Source organism: Eucalyptus grandis, chromosome 8, assembly GCF_016545825.1.
Source record: "Eucalyptus grandis isolate ANBG69807.140 chromosome 8, ASM1654582v1, whole genome shotgun sequence".
NCBI classification, from domain to species: domain Eukaryota; kingdom Viridiplantae; phylum Streptophyta; class Magnoliopsida; order Myrtales; family Myrtaceae; genus Eucalyptus; species Eucalyptus grandis.
Window position 1 is genome coordinate 44719945 of NC_052619.1, and position 14777 is coordinate 44734721.

A 14777-nucleotide genomic window follows, 5' to 3' on the forward strand; every position below is an offset into this window, starting at 1 on the left:
AGCTTCAACCATAAATGGGGGACCGAGGCCCCCTATTAACACCTTTACCTAGTGCAAAATAGCCGAAAAAGTTACCCTAGCACTGCATATGGAAAATGGGATAGAAAGATGCACCTATCGTCTAAACCATGCATTGCTTTCGATACTTTTTGTTATAGGTATTGAGGTACACCGGTGATAATTCCTAATCTAACACAAGCAAACAAATCGAAAGCTACATGAAGTCATTAAGAAATATCCACAACCGACCCAAACTGAACTCGAGACTAATGTGAACAAACACATTTTTACCACTTTTTCAACGGAAAATATTTCATAAAAAGTTTGACATTAATTGCTTACCAACTGGGCAGCTAATCTAGTCCATTCTTTTTTTTTTTTTTTTTGATCGGTAATCTAGTCCATTCGATAGTAGCAATTATGGTCATGGTCCAAGCAAGTGACAGCCCCACCTGCTAAAGCAACCCTGAGTGATTTGCTGACCAATTTGCCTAATCTAGATCAACAAACGCCACCCTTCAATCCCGGAGTCACATCAACGTTTTAATTCATTTATTTATTTATTTATTTTAATTCTATTTCATTTTGGCTTTTGCAAACTTCTTTTTCAGAAGAAGTAAAGTGGAATGTCTAGCAATAGAGATAAAACGGGGACTTCGAAAATTTTGAATCTATTCTTAAATTGTTGATGATTATTATTTACAAATTAGTGTAGAACAGCAGGAGTTAGGAAGTGCAACCAATCTTGGGATCTTGAATTTGAAATAGCATCAATGCAAAATCTCCAGCCAGACCAAAAAAAAAAAAAAGAATTTTAAATAGCAAGTAACGTCATATCTAGAACGAGTATGGAAATGCTTTAATTTTGACCAGAAAAAGAATTTAAAATAGCCTTAATTTTGAAATTTTGCATTGATGCTAAAAAACTCGAGTTAGAAGCGCTTCCCTTGAAATATAGGAGCGTTTGGCAATTACTGTTGTACAAAATACTTGTAATGCAATTTTCAAAAAATTACTGCTCGGTAAAGGAGTACTTACAAAGTCCTTTCATTAGTTTTTTTTTTGGGTTGAATTACGATAAGTAATATCGATGGTATAAAATCATCGGAGGTCCCTAAGTTTTTTGATCTATACACTCTACTCCCTGAATTATTACTTTACCATTTTGTCCCTAAACTATATAATTTTTCGTTTTAAACCAATGGGTTTCACGGAAATACAAAATATTTTTAGCATGTCTTTATTTTTGTCGTAAACCAATGCAATCACATATCAAGAAATTTAACAACTCACGTTAGGACCCACGAAAAAACACATGTTCTCATATAAATTTTCGACTGTAATTAATTTTTATTTATCACATCATCCAAAGAAGAAAAAACTTAATATTCACTCAAGAAACTCATTGAAACTATATTCTTTTCTCTTAAGCCGAAAAGCAATGGTTAATATTCTTGCATAAATGTTTTTATTTTCAATTGGCGCTAAATTTATGGTGATTAGAAGTAGTTTTTAAAATCATAATAAATAAAACGATCATTATTACATGAACCGCCGTCCTAATATTAGTGGTAGAGACTAGGGTAGATCTAATTAAAAAAAGAGTGCCCTTATCTCAGAAGAATTATCATGCGGCGCCTCCGTCAGGGGAAACCAACCGCTAATGCACCAGATTTCGCCACGTGTCAAGGTCAACGCCGTCCGATATCCATCGTGGTGTGCCTATTTTCTTCCTCCCCCTACTTCTTTTTTCTCTGATTGTTCCTTTCCTCGTCACTTTCTTTCCACATTAGATTAGACACGTAATAAAGAACTCCATCTTCATCCAAGATTCCAATGCACCAATTTTCAGAGGATACCAAAATCTGAAATCTACCATAAATTGCTAACCTTTATCCTAAAAATCTTGAACACAAAAATAAAATAAAAGTAAATTTATAAATACCACACTCTATCAATTTTTTTTTTCGGTTGGAACACTCAATTAATTTACCGATAATCTTTGATGATGCTTGTAAATAACTCGTCAACTTCTCTGAACATCTCCTCTAACATGACACTTTTCTCCTATTTCTTGCTGTTTTCAACCGGATCTCATGCAAATTTATTACCGATTTTTGTACTTTGATTAATTTTTACCCCCGACATCGTCAAGAAACCACACCTTCGCCGGAAAAACCTGTCGCCGAAGAACAATTGTTGAATTTTCTATTGTATAACTAGCAAAGAAAGACTTACACATGCACGCACGCTAAAGATTGAGAAACAATAGCATGTCCCACACGTGACAACAAGTGCAAAACAAAAGATTTTAAGGAAGCAACTTCTTGAACTTGCAGTATGAGTGACACGAGGATAAATGTACGGTGCTCCGGCGGAAGAGACTTACCGTGAATACACCGGATTCCGCCACGTGTCCAGGTTCGGTGTCCCTATTATCTTTATTTTCTATGATTTCCTTTCCTTAAACTCAACCCTCATCCAAGATTCCAAGGCACCAATTTCGCAGCTTACCATAGCTAAGATCTCTCAAGAAATAGTGCTCTCCCTATCCTGAAATTCTTGAACACGAAAATTACAAATAAAAGGAAAGGAAAGAAAATTACCTCTCCAACCCATTGAACAAATATGAAAAAAGATAAGTAGGAAAATCTGGAAAAAATGTTTGATATCACGAAAAAATTCAAATCGACGAACAAAAAACTCTATGTATGAATCGAATGGCGCCTTAAAGGCAACAATATCCTTGAGAAACAGGTCCTGGAAAACCGCTTTATTGTGCCTAGAAAAATCCCCCAAAACGAGCACCATTGCCCGGAAAATAAAAAGGACAGAAAAAATGGCTTTGTAGATGATCACTTAATGACATTAGATGGACAAATTTTCTAGTTGATAACTTGATAATGGATATCAACGTGAATTCAAAACACGAGATGGAAAATTTTGCACCATAATCGCATATTTGTATTGCCTATTCTAGTTTGGATCACATTTTATTTAGGTTTACAAGCTTGGTATGACAATTATTAGTGTAATATTCACATACCTAAGTTGGATTTCCCTATCATCCAAAGAGAGGAATCGACAGTTAGAGGGAGCACCAGTCAATTTTCCAAAGATCTTTTTTAATATCAGGAGTAAATAATTCTTTGATCACTCATTTCAAATTAAAATTTTAGAACTTCTATGAACCCACGAATGAAAAGGATAGGACAAAAAGAAAAAGAGGCTTAAAAGTAGTGAGGCGAATAAGTGGATAAGTGAAGTCAGAGAATTTTGATAGGTTTATCATATTTTGAAGAAGAGGCACGTATAATCACTAGTAATTATTGGCGAAGACAAGTTGTGGTACGCTTTGATTATATCATGGAATATGACTCATTTGAAAAATATTTTCCTCAAAATAAGTGTTTGAATTGGGTTGGTAAGGCGAAATGGGGCCAGCCTAGCCCATTGAGTGCTCTACCTCGGGCCATCGACATCATACGCTCTACTGAAATAGATTTCGCGGAAAACCGGCTATATCCAATCTTTACAAAAATAAATTAATGGATTTTTCTACTATTTATGAAAATATTTAGATATGAATCATTATCGATAATTATAATATTTTTCATTAACTAATTATTTAAGTGATACAAACAATCAGTTTTAGGAATATGTTTTTCGCATCAGTTATTTTTCTCAAAACAAACGTAGCCTTATTCACATCTATCTCATAAACTTTAAATTCCGATTCACTTGTAGGAACACTTTCCCAATCGACGCATTTCTCAATTTGATCGTTCAAATTCACATAAAATAATTACGCTCATAGTGCATGCATGCTCGAAATCTAGTTCTACTTTAAATGGAACAGTTAAAGCCTTTTGTTTCAAATTGTTTTTCATCGAAAGAAACGCGCATTTGGCAATCATTGTATTTCGAAATGACGGTAATCCGTCTTCTAAAAAGATGTGTTAGGCAAGTTTGGTCTTCCAAAAGTCCTTTCATTAGTTTTTCTTTATTAGTCTATTAACCCTAAAGAACGTTGACGATAATTAGGTAGAAATATAATAGTTTAACCCAAATAAAGCATCAAACTTGCTTTCCAGTGAAATTAATGGAATGATTAGGACGGTATTTGTTTTCGAAAAATGATAATTAAAGATTAAAAAAGTAAGGGGATAAAAGCACTGCTGGTCTCTAATCATTTTAATTTAGGCAATTTGGTCCTTAAACTATGTACTTTTGGTTTGAATTGGTGCTTCCATTAGAAAGTTAGACCAAAATGCCACCGTGGATGCTAAATTGCCGTAAAATGCTATCGTGTCATCTTACTTATATTTTAATTCTTATTCAGAAGCATAATAATAAAATATGTTTTTAAAACTCATGAACTGTGAAAAAAGACTCGATACTACTTGGGCAAGGAGTGGTAGCGTGGCAGTGGTTGCTGTGGCAAAGGCGGTGCCTCCTGAACATCGACATGGATAACCACGTTGGTTATAAGGTAGCATTTCATCCATGTGACAAGATGAAATTCAACGCTTAAGAAAGTTGATTAAATTATGTTTTCTTTTTTTGCCTCTTAGGCTGACAAACATTGGTTAAATTCCTTATAGTATAACTAGCGAAAAAGACTTACATGTTCACACGTGTGCTAAAGATTAAAGAGCAATAGGTCAATCTTGTACATACTCAGATGTAAATAGAAGTGTTCAAGAATGCAAGTTCCCATACTGTTACTAGGAGAAATTGTCTGATGTCATCAAACATATATACAAGTTCTTGAAACAAGAAAAGAGATAGTAAGGAAAGAGAAAAACTAACTTCAACCGCCAACTAACATATCCATCGTTGCGTTGCTATTTTCAAATTATTTTTTTTTTTTTTATGATTTTTTCTTTTTCTCCCCGTTAATTTCTTACCTTAAAGAATTATACACGTCAATAAAGAACTCAATCTTCATCCAGGATTCCAAAGCACCAATTTTCAGAGGATACCAAAATCTGAAATCTCTAAAAAAATTGCTCTCTTTTATCCTGAATCTTGAACGCTAAACTAAAAACAAAAGTAAAAATAAGAACAGAAGTAAAAGTAAAATTAGAAAATATCACCCCAACCGCACTCAATCAAGTTATGGATGACCTTCGATGATTTTTTTTCTCCTATTTCTTGCCGTTTTCCATCAGAGCTCGTGCAAATCCAGATTTTTTTTTACTGTGATTAATTTTTTACCCCCAACATTATCCACGAAACAAGAAACCATGCCTTCGCTGGAAAAACTCACCCCGCACTGTCTTTTTATTCCCTCTCTGTTGGGAAGAGAAAGATAGACAGAGAATTAGAGAGCCTCACGGTATATCACGTCAAAATTTCGATTCTATTATGACTACTACTGGGTAAGGATGTATAGTAACCCCCCACGCCTGGAATGAGTGAGGGTGGGTTAAATGCTCACAACTAGGTTGACACGCCTTATGATACCGTTCTCAACCATATGCATACGTGTGCTAAAGTTTAAGGAACGATAGCATGTCCTACACGTGACAATCAATAGGTGCGGACAAAAGAGTTCGAGAAAGCAAATTCTCGTACCTGGTACCGATAGAATTCCTCTGTTATCATCATCGAACATAATCAAGTTCTTCACGCAGAAAAGGGACTGATAAAACATGAAACTGGAAAAGAAGAGAGAGAAAAACTTACTCCGATTCTACTCCACATCGTCCTTTGGCTTCGGGCATCGCATGAGGACGATCCCTTATTTAGCACATGAGAATTAATGTCTGGTCATCAAGCCTATCATCCCTTTTCGACATTAATTCTTAGTGGGATGATAAGCTTGAAGAGACCAAAATATTATTTCTCGGTTCTTTTTCTTTATGGGATAGATCTTGAAAATTGATGTTCTCTCTGAATTAAGCATATGGGAATGAACTTGTGAATATATAGAGGCGCAAAGATTTATAAGAAAAAGCTGTAGCAAATTTTTTTTTTTCAAATTAGGGCCGACTATGTGGCGGTTGGAGGCAGATCAAATATTATAACAAATAAAAACAATTATTGTTATATCTATTGCTAATGCAATAAAAAAAAAAAAAATTCCAATACGAGCGACACGAGGATAATTGTACGGTGCTCCGGCGCGCCACGTGTCCAAATATCGATGACGTGTGCCTATTCTCTTATTTTCTCTGATTTTCTTTTCCTCGTCAATTCCTTTCCTTAAAAAAAAAACTCAATCCTCATCCAAGATTAAGGCACCAATTTAGCAGATTACCAAATCTAAGATCTCTCAAGAACTACTGCTCTCCCTATTCTGAAATTCTTGAATATGAAAATTAAAAATAAAAGGAAAGAAAAGAAAATTGCTTCTCCAACCCATTGAATAAATATGAAAAATATAAGTAGGAAGATCCGGAAAAAAAATTGATATCACACAAAATTTCAAATCGACAAACAAAAAACTCCGTGTATAAATCGAATAGTGCCATAAAGGCAACAATTTCCTTGAGAGATAGGTCCTGGAAAACTGCTTTATTGTGCCTAGAAAAATCCCCCAAAACGAGCACCATTGGCCAGAAAATAAAAAAGGACAGAAAAAATGGCTTTGTAGATGATCACTTAATGACATTAGATGGACAAATTTTCTAGTTGACAATGGATATCAATGGGAATTCAAAACACAAGATAGAAAATTTTGCATCATAATTGCATATTTTTATCACCTATTCTAGTTCGGATCACATAAGATTACAAATTTGGTACGACAATTATCAGTATAATATTCACATACGTAAATTGGATTTCCCTATCGTCCAAAGAGAGAGACCGCCGGTTGGAGGGAGCACCGGTCAATTTTCCAAAGATCTTCAATATCAGGAGTAGATGATACTTTGATCACTCATCTCGAATTTAAATTTTATAATTTATATGAACTTGCGAATGAAAAGGATAGGACATAAAGAAAAGGAGGCTTAAAAGTAGTGGGGCGGCTAAGTGGATAAGTGAAGTCAAGAATTTTGATTGGTTATCACATTTTGAAGAAGGGGCATGTATAACCCACTCACTATTAGCGAAGGCAAATTTACAATTAACCTCTTATTTAATTATGTCTTTCCGTAAATTTTAAATTTCAATTCACTCGTAGGCCTCATTTATTTTGCAAAAACTATGGTAATTCTGAAAAATATTTTTTAGCAAGTTATTTTCATAAAAAATAACAATATTTTATGATGTTTGGCTAAAACTTGAAAATAAACTGAAAAATAATTTTTGTTATTTAGTATGGAAAATCTTGAAGATGCTTGTGAATGGTTCATCAACTGCTTAGTATATCCTATGGTTTTCATCTCTATCTTGATCGCTACACTAGAAGCATTTGAATTCCAAATAGGGATTGAGCCACCCGGATTCTTGACTCCAAGAATTATTAAAAGCGGCCAACCTAGCCATCCCACCTAATGAATTATTAGGATTTATTTTTCAATAGAGTATCAGCGTTGAAATATTAGCCATTAAATAAAAATCAGTCGAAATCATGAAAACAATGAACTTTGAAGTTCAATCGAATCGACATCAAAATTGTAGGAGTTATGTTAATTTTAGTTACGTATAGTTGAAAGTTTCGACGGTGCTTTAAAAAAGTTCAATCGAATTTTGTTGAGCAATTACTCTCTCTCCAATGCCTGGTCGACTTTTTTATTTTTTGGTCGAAACTGCTGAAATATTATATTAGAGAAGATAAACATCCAGATGCCTGGTCGACTTGATCATCATTACTTTGGAAAGCTTGTGGCCTTTAATTTCGTGATTTTCATTAAGGATTAGGAAATTGCTCTTCTTGATGCTGCTAGTATAGCCCTATCTGCCTCCAGTGTCGTAAATCAAGGGTTGGACTTATCGGGTAATATTGGTGTCAAGAGAAAAGTCTTCCGCCAATAAGACCCATTTAGGGAGTTAAAGCCCCACTTCAAATCAGGTCAATCGAAGGAAAAGTTACGCTCAATATGTGGTAAAAAGGTTGAAATTTGTGGATCCACGATGTTAATGGGGGCATTTAATGGATCGCGATCTTTATCTAGTTAAAGTGGATTTCCTCGTCATACTTTGAAAAAAGAAAATTCTCGAGAGGGAAAACTGTTTGACAAATCGACGTTGAAATATTATCCCTTAAATAGAAATCCGTGAAAATCTTAAAAACAATGAACTTTGAAGCTAAAGAAAAAAAAAGTTGTTTATTGCCTACCTTGAGAGTTATTCTAGGTGAGGATCACGAATTAACATTAAAGTTTTAGGAGTTTTGTTAATTTGGGTTATGCACAATCGAAAGTTCGACATTACTTTAAAAGAATTTAATCAAATTTTGTCGGGTGATTGCTCTCTTATCCAACATTCGATCCATATGATTCTCATTACTTTGGAAAGTTTGTGATATTTAGTTTCAGGATTTTCATTAAGGATTAGGAAACTGATCTTCTCAGCACCGCCGGTAACGACCTATCGGACTCCAATGTCGTAAATCGAGGGTCGGGCTTATCGCGTAACGGTGGTATCAAAAGAAAATTCTTCGCCTGTGGGACCCATTTAGGAAGTTAAAGCCATGAATCATGTTATAAAAGGTTGAAATTTGAGAAGTCGACAATCTTTACTATGATTCTTCCCTCCTCGGGATTCGATTTCAGGCCCAGGTTTCTATTGAATGCAATCTTCGATTTATTTTTGAGTAAGTAATCTTCAATGTATTTTTTTTTGGTAGCTAGTATCAATCAAAGCAGCTTTTTTTAGCAAAGGGCTTCTGTGTACATCTGGGCCTGCCATTGAAAAACCCAAAAAAGTTTTTGGTAAACCGAATAATGCCTTTGAGGCAACAATATCCTTAACAAATAGGTCCTGGAAAATCACTTTAATGCGCCTTAAATCCCCAAAACCTACACCGTAGCTCAAGGAAAAAAAAAAAAGCAAAAAAATTGGCTTTGTAGATAACCACTTGAATTAGGGAAGACTAGCTCTGAGGTGGGCGGATTCCTACTTTGCAATTGGGAATCAAATGGAATAGGTTTAGTTCTGGTTTGCAGAATCGAGAATCGACCTTACTTACCCTAGAACAAGATTGGATTGGATTGACCAATCTTGGTCTGGTTTCTAGATTATCCTGAGAATTGATAATGTTATTTTTTTGGATAAGTATATTCGAAATCGTAAAACTCATCACGAAAGTATAATTGAGTTATAAATTTTTAAAAAAATATAATTAAATTCTAAAACTTGTTAATAAAGTGAAATCGAGTTCTAAAATTTTCAAAAAATGCAATTAAGTTTTAAAACTTGTTATGAGAGTGTAATTTAGTCCGAATTTTTTTAAAAAATACAATCAATTATACATTCGTGACAAATTTTAGGATTTTCAATGCGTTTATCTCTATTTAAAAAAATAATTTCTTTCTCAAAAGTTGTCAAGTACATTTAGAGTTAATTTTAGAATATAATGGAATTACTACTACTCCCAAAAATGATCCTTTATGTTGCCCTTATAGGAATTAAAACGAGAAAATAATTTGGGTAGTTTTCGTCGGTTTGATTTAGTTTGGTTGGTCCAGTGGGTCCAATCCTTCCCTGAGAACTAGAAACTAAACCGGTTATTCTCAATTTCGAAATTTTAAAATCAAGAGTGGCTCGGAATTGACCGATCGAGTTCTCAAGTTGGATTGGGACTAATGCAAGCCCAAGCCCTTTGAAGCCCATGACAAAAAAATCATTTGAATTCCTTTTGTCTCGGGTAAATGACGTTGGATCGACAAAATCTACTAATTGATTTAGCAGCTGATGATGGATGTACATGTGACTTCGGGATGCGAGATAGAAAACTTTTCATTGCAAAATTATATTTATATTAAATATTTTGAGTTTGGTCACCTCCTATTTGGGTTTACAAAACTAGCGAAAGGTTATATAGATACAATATAATTACCTAAATTAGATTAGACGGTCGGAACACGATTCAAATTCCAAATATGTTTATTACCGGGTGAGTACAAAATATTCCAAAAAGATATCCTCATATTATCAAAAAAAATAAATGAACAAATCAAAATATTAATCACCGGCAAAACTATCTAGATGTGAATTGTAATCGATGATGATAATATTTTCATTGACTATTTCAGGAAATAAAAATAATTACTTTTTAAAAATATAACTCTCACGAAACAAACGTAATCTTAATTATCCCGTTACAAGGCAACAGAATTCCTGAAATAGAACAATTTATAGGAGGGATAATTCGATTTGACGAAGGAGTCCTCTCCCCAAAGAGGAAATTACCAAATTGGACTCCTCCTGCTCCGATCCCAGATCGCTAAAACCCTAATTTATAAATCCCCTCCTCCCTCCTCCTCCGCCTCGCCTCCCCCTCACTCTGCACACTGCTCGAACCGCGAAGTCCCAAGCAAGCCTCTCTTCGCCCTCGCCTCGTTTCTTTCCAGGTAAAATCTGGATTTCTCGATGCTTCTGGTTCCTCTTTTCTCGTGAATGTCGTCGCGGTTGCCAAGGATGGTGTCGGAATGTCCGGCGACGATCTCGTGTTTCGTCTGGACGGATCGGGATCTTTTGTGGTAGTTTTCGCGCCGAGGGTGTCGTTCGGAACCTCGATTGAGAGAGAGAGTGAGAGAGAGAGAGAGAGAGAGAGAGAAAGGTCCGATCTTGTTGTCGATTCGGTGACAATTTTTGGGTTGGGTTCGATCTCTGGAAGTTGGGGCGATGATATGTTCGAGGATTCTGTTTTAGACGTCCATAACGATCTGCAAATTATGCCCTGTGGACCAGATGGGTTTCTGTCTTGTTGTTTATGTTTTGTGATGGTGTCATGAAACTCCGTCGAAGGTCTATAGCGAAGAGTGTTGCGGTTCCGTGTGATTGTTTCGTGCTTGGCTGAAAAGTGGGGTCTTGCTACATTGTAATTTATGATTGGTAATTCAGGATGATTGTTAATCTTTTGCTTGGTTGCTTAGATAGTGTTAATTAGAGTTTCTCTTAGAGGGTTTTGTTTTGCACATAGATTGTATTTTCTGTATAATTATTGGGAGAGGAATCTGCGCATTCAGTTCCACTGGTTTATGATTTGGGCATTAAAGTGGTTAAATCAAAGTAATGTTTTCTTGCGTGTCTGCAGTTTATAAAGAATCACTCCCCGAAAAAGCGATGGCAGTTGCGTTTTACGACCTTGGCTCTGCAGCAGGACTGAAGAAGCTTGATGAATACCTCCTCACACGGAGCTATATAACTGGGTTAGTTTCTAATCATCCCTGTTAGCTTTTCGAATAATAAAACGATAGGTAAGGTTGTGTGCAATTATTTTTTTCTGTTTACTATGTTAGGTACCAAGCTTCAAAGGATGATATCACTGTGCATGCTGCACTTCCGAAGCCCCCATCATCTGAATTTATCAATGTATCTAGGTGGTATAACCACATTGAGGCTCTACTGAGGATTTCGTAAGTTCTCATGACACATTAAGTTTTAATACATCTTGGTTTCAGCACTCTAGGCATATGATTGAGGATCTACTTGTTAGTTCTAGGTTTGCTGTTTTCAGTTTCTTCTTATCTAAAGTTTAACACTTCACCCATGTCAGTGGTGTTTCTGCGGAAGGTTGCGGTGTTGTTGTTGAGGGTTTTGCTCCAATCACCGAGGAGGCAATTGCAACTCCCCTGTCAGTGACACAAAGGCAAGCTGTTGCTTTTTTTTTCTTTTTTTTTTTTTTTTTTTTTTTTGGGGGGGGTTGATAGATGCTTCATTATGACTTTTATGCTTCTGCTGAAAGATTTATTTCATAACAGTAGTGATGGGGTTATTTTCTTTAAAACATGATTGTGAAACCTAATGCAGCACATTACCATGATATAAACTGCTTATTGCAGGCTGCAGCTGCAGAGGATGATGACGATGATGACGTAGATTTGTTTGGTGAAGAGACTGAAGAGGAGAAGAAGGCTGCTGAGGAACGTGCAGCTTCTGTCAAGGCATCTACAAAGAAGAAAGAATGTGAGTTTCTTATATACACGTAGGAGGTTGATAATTCAAAGCACAGTTTTTGTTCATATTTCCCTCTCTTAGCTCATAATTTATTTCCCTTGGTTTCTGGACTGGTCAAGTTGCTTTGACAATTAACATATCCGGAAAAAAAAATCTGTTTTTAATGTGAACATATTGTAGAAAAATCATGGTGTCCTGTGACATCTAACTGATTGCCTGAATAGAGGCTGTCTATAGGTTGCTCCAGTTACATACCATGTTCTTGTATTCAAAATATAACCTAATTCATATGATGCCTACCATCTGATCCATGGCTTATAGATCATCTTTTTTTTATGGAAGCACTAAGGACTGTTGGCTTGCTCGACCCTCTGCTTTAGAAAATCAATGATAATAAAGAGAGAACTTACCGTCCTTTTCTTATTTTCAGCTGGCAAGTCTTCTGTGCTGTTGGATGTGAAGCCATGGGATGATGAGACTGACATGAAAAAGCTCGAGGAAGCAGTAAGAAGCATCCAAATGGAAGGGTTGTTTTGGGGAGCATGTACGTTCTATTGTGTTTGTTTATCCTTGGCTTTACTTAAATGCACCGGGTCTTAGCTATACTTCTGTACAGCTAGATATCATTAGTTTCCTGCATGATTATGAAACCTTATTTACAATTTGGTATGTCTCCAGATGTATTTGGGGGATAAGAAAAATTATGTTTTCCTCTTGTTATTGAATGCTTGTTGCTGCTATCTTGAAGAGCCTGTTAGGTGAGAAGTCTCTCTGATACAAATATTTGATGTGTTACACAGCCAAACTCGTACCTGTGGGCTATGGCATAAAGAAATTGCAAATTATGCTGAGCATTGTGGATGATTTGGTTTCGGTCGACTCTCTCATTGAGGACCAACTTACGGTTGAACCAGTGAATGAATACGTCCAGAGCTGCGACATTGTCGCTTTCAACAAAATATGTAAGAAGATTCTTTGGCCTATTACTTATTATTCTCATCTGTTATATACATCATTTGGGAGCTGATAGGCCCTTACATCTTTTCTATATTTCTGCTTTGGCACATCTGTGTAATTGTTCTTTATTTTCATTTGGTGCAGAATTTATGCGATGTATTGAGGTTGGCCCAAGTGTCTTCTCGTTGACTTTGTGGCTGCTTTTTGGGCATCTTATCACCCTGAGTTCTATGCTGGACTAGATTTAAGAGATGTATTTCTATGTTCATGGATTTGGAATCAGTATTTTACTTGGTTAATGTCACAATGTTCCGATTGTAGTCTTGATCTTTTATTCTTTCGACATTGTGTGCAACAAGTATTGATACTGTATTTGGTATGGAGTAATCATTTTGATCCAAACTCTGAGGCTAGTTGTTGTTGCCCCATTCGGTTTTTTTCTTTCTTTCTGGGACTTGTGCAACCAGTACGTATTGAACATGGTGTCCCAGGATTGTGCTCCTTGAGTTAGATCGATATCCTATGCTTCAAGTTAATTGAGGCTGACATATATATCAAAATATTTTCACGGATGGAAAGATCCGAGACAATTAATGATTGTTATAGTGACTTGCCATCTCAAATTTTGATTCCTAGAAATATGGCTGGTCTGGCATATTAGCATGGTGACTGCGGATGTTCTTCTCTAGATTCTCAGGTGAACTTATTGGTATTGAGGAGATAAATTAGGAATGAAACCACCAACTAATACCGATTGGAAACTACTCCGAGTAGAGTCGGAGTCTGCAAGATAGTAGTGTTATCGAGTCAACATGAACGGATTGCATCAAGATTTCACCAATCGATATGTTCCTTGATTTTCCATCATTCGTTTTCAGAGTCGTTTAAAGTGCCTGTCGATAGTTTTTGCCATATCTCGTCTGAATGAAAACCAGGAAGCTTCTTTAACTGTTCCTCACAGCATTCCCGTCGTGTTTATTTAAGCCATATGGCGCAATATACGGGAGTAGGAATTATGGGAGTTTCCGTATTGCGAATATTTATCGATTTTATGCATGCAAGGGTTAGGTTTGGATCAGCAAAACACTGAATACGTAAAGGCAATGGGCTTGAGCGAGATTGTAAAGACGAACTGTTCTTCAAACAGCTCGTGCAATGCTAAAATCCTTCTTTGATTGCCTGGAGATGTTCTCCCTCAAATTCCCAAGTGAGGAGCAGAAAATTCAGGGACACGCGGCAGGATTTTTCTGCTATCTTTATCTGATGATTGACTAGGAGCTGTGCCTAAAAATGTTATTCGGGATCGCTTTTAGAATATTTATCTTGATTTTCCCTTTATGTAGATCTTTCCCGACCAACAGTCTGGTTATAAGTAATGGGTATACATTGTAATAACCGAATCAAAAATTTTCAGCTGGAGAAATTTTTTGGTGCTCTCTTAGCAGGATATTTTCGTCCACGCAACCCAAGCAAACAAAGCTCAACATCACTATTTCACTGTTCTTGAGTAGCTTGGAGCTGGGCCTTCATTTCGCACTACTACGGGCACAAAAATAATGGAAAAAAAGTTGGATTCGATTCTTAACCGTTCCTATTGAAAATAGGGTTGAACACAGATTGGAAACACCACATCTAGAAGTGTTCCAAATTCTTGATATCCTCCCAAATGAGTTATTTTAGTTAAAGTCCCTAGGAATGTGATCCTTGACAACACCCCAAAACGTATTGATGTGAAAGTGGGCATCTTGAAAATCTACCAAATAGGTTGGTTGTATTTCCTCGACCTGATCGATGACGTGACC

At 36.0% G+C, this 14777-nt stretch overlaps 1 protein-coding gene across 1 annotated transcript; it reads left to right on the top strand.

The window, feature by feature from the left end:
- Positions 1-10316: 10316 nt before the first annotated feature.
- Positions 10317-13403, top strand: LOC104414554 (elongation factor 1-delta 1). The gene is made up of 8 exons (XM_039298672.1): positions 10317-10469; positions 11156-11270; positions 11361-11477; positions 11618-11714; positions 11904-12027; positions 12449-12562; positions 12819-12980; positions 13120-13403. Coding segments are annotated over exons 2-8 (702 nt in total). The 5' UTR covers positions 10317-10469; positions 11156-11184; the 3' UTR covers positions 13122-13403.
- The last annotated feature ends 1374 nt before the right edge of the window (positions 13404-14777 follow it).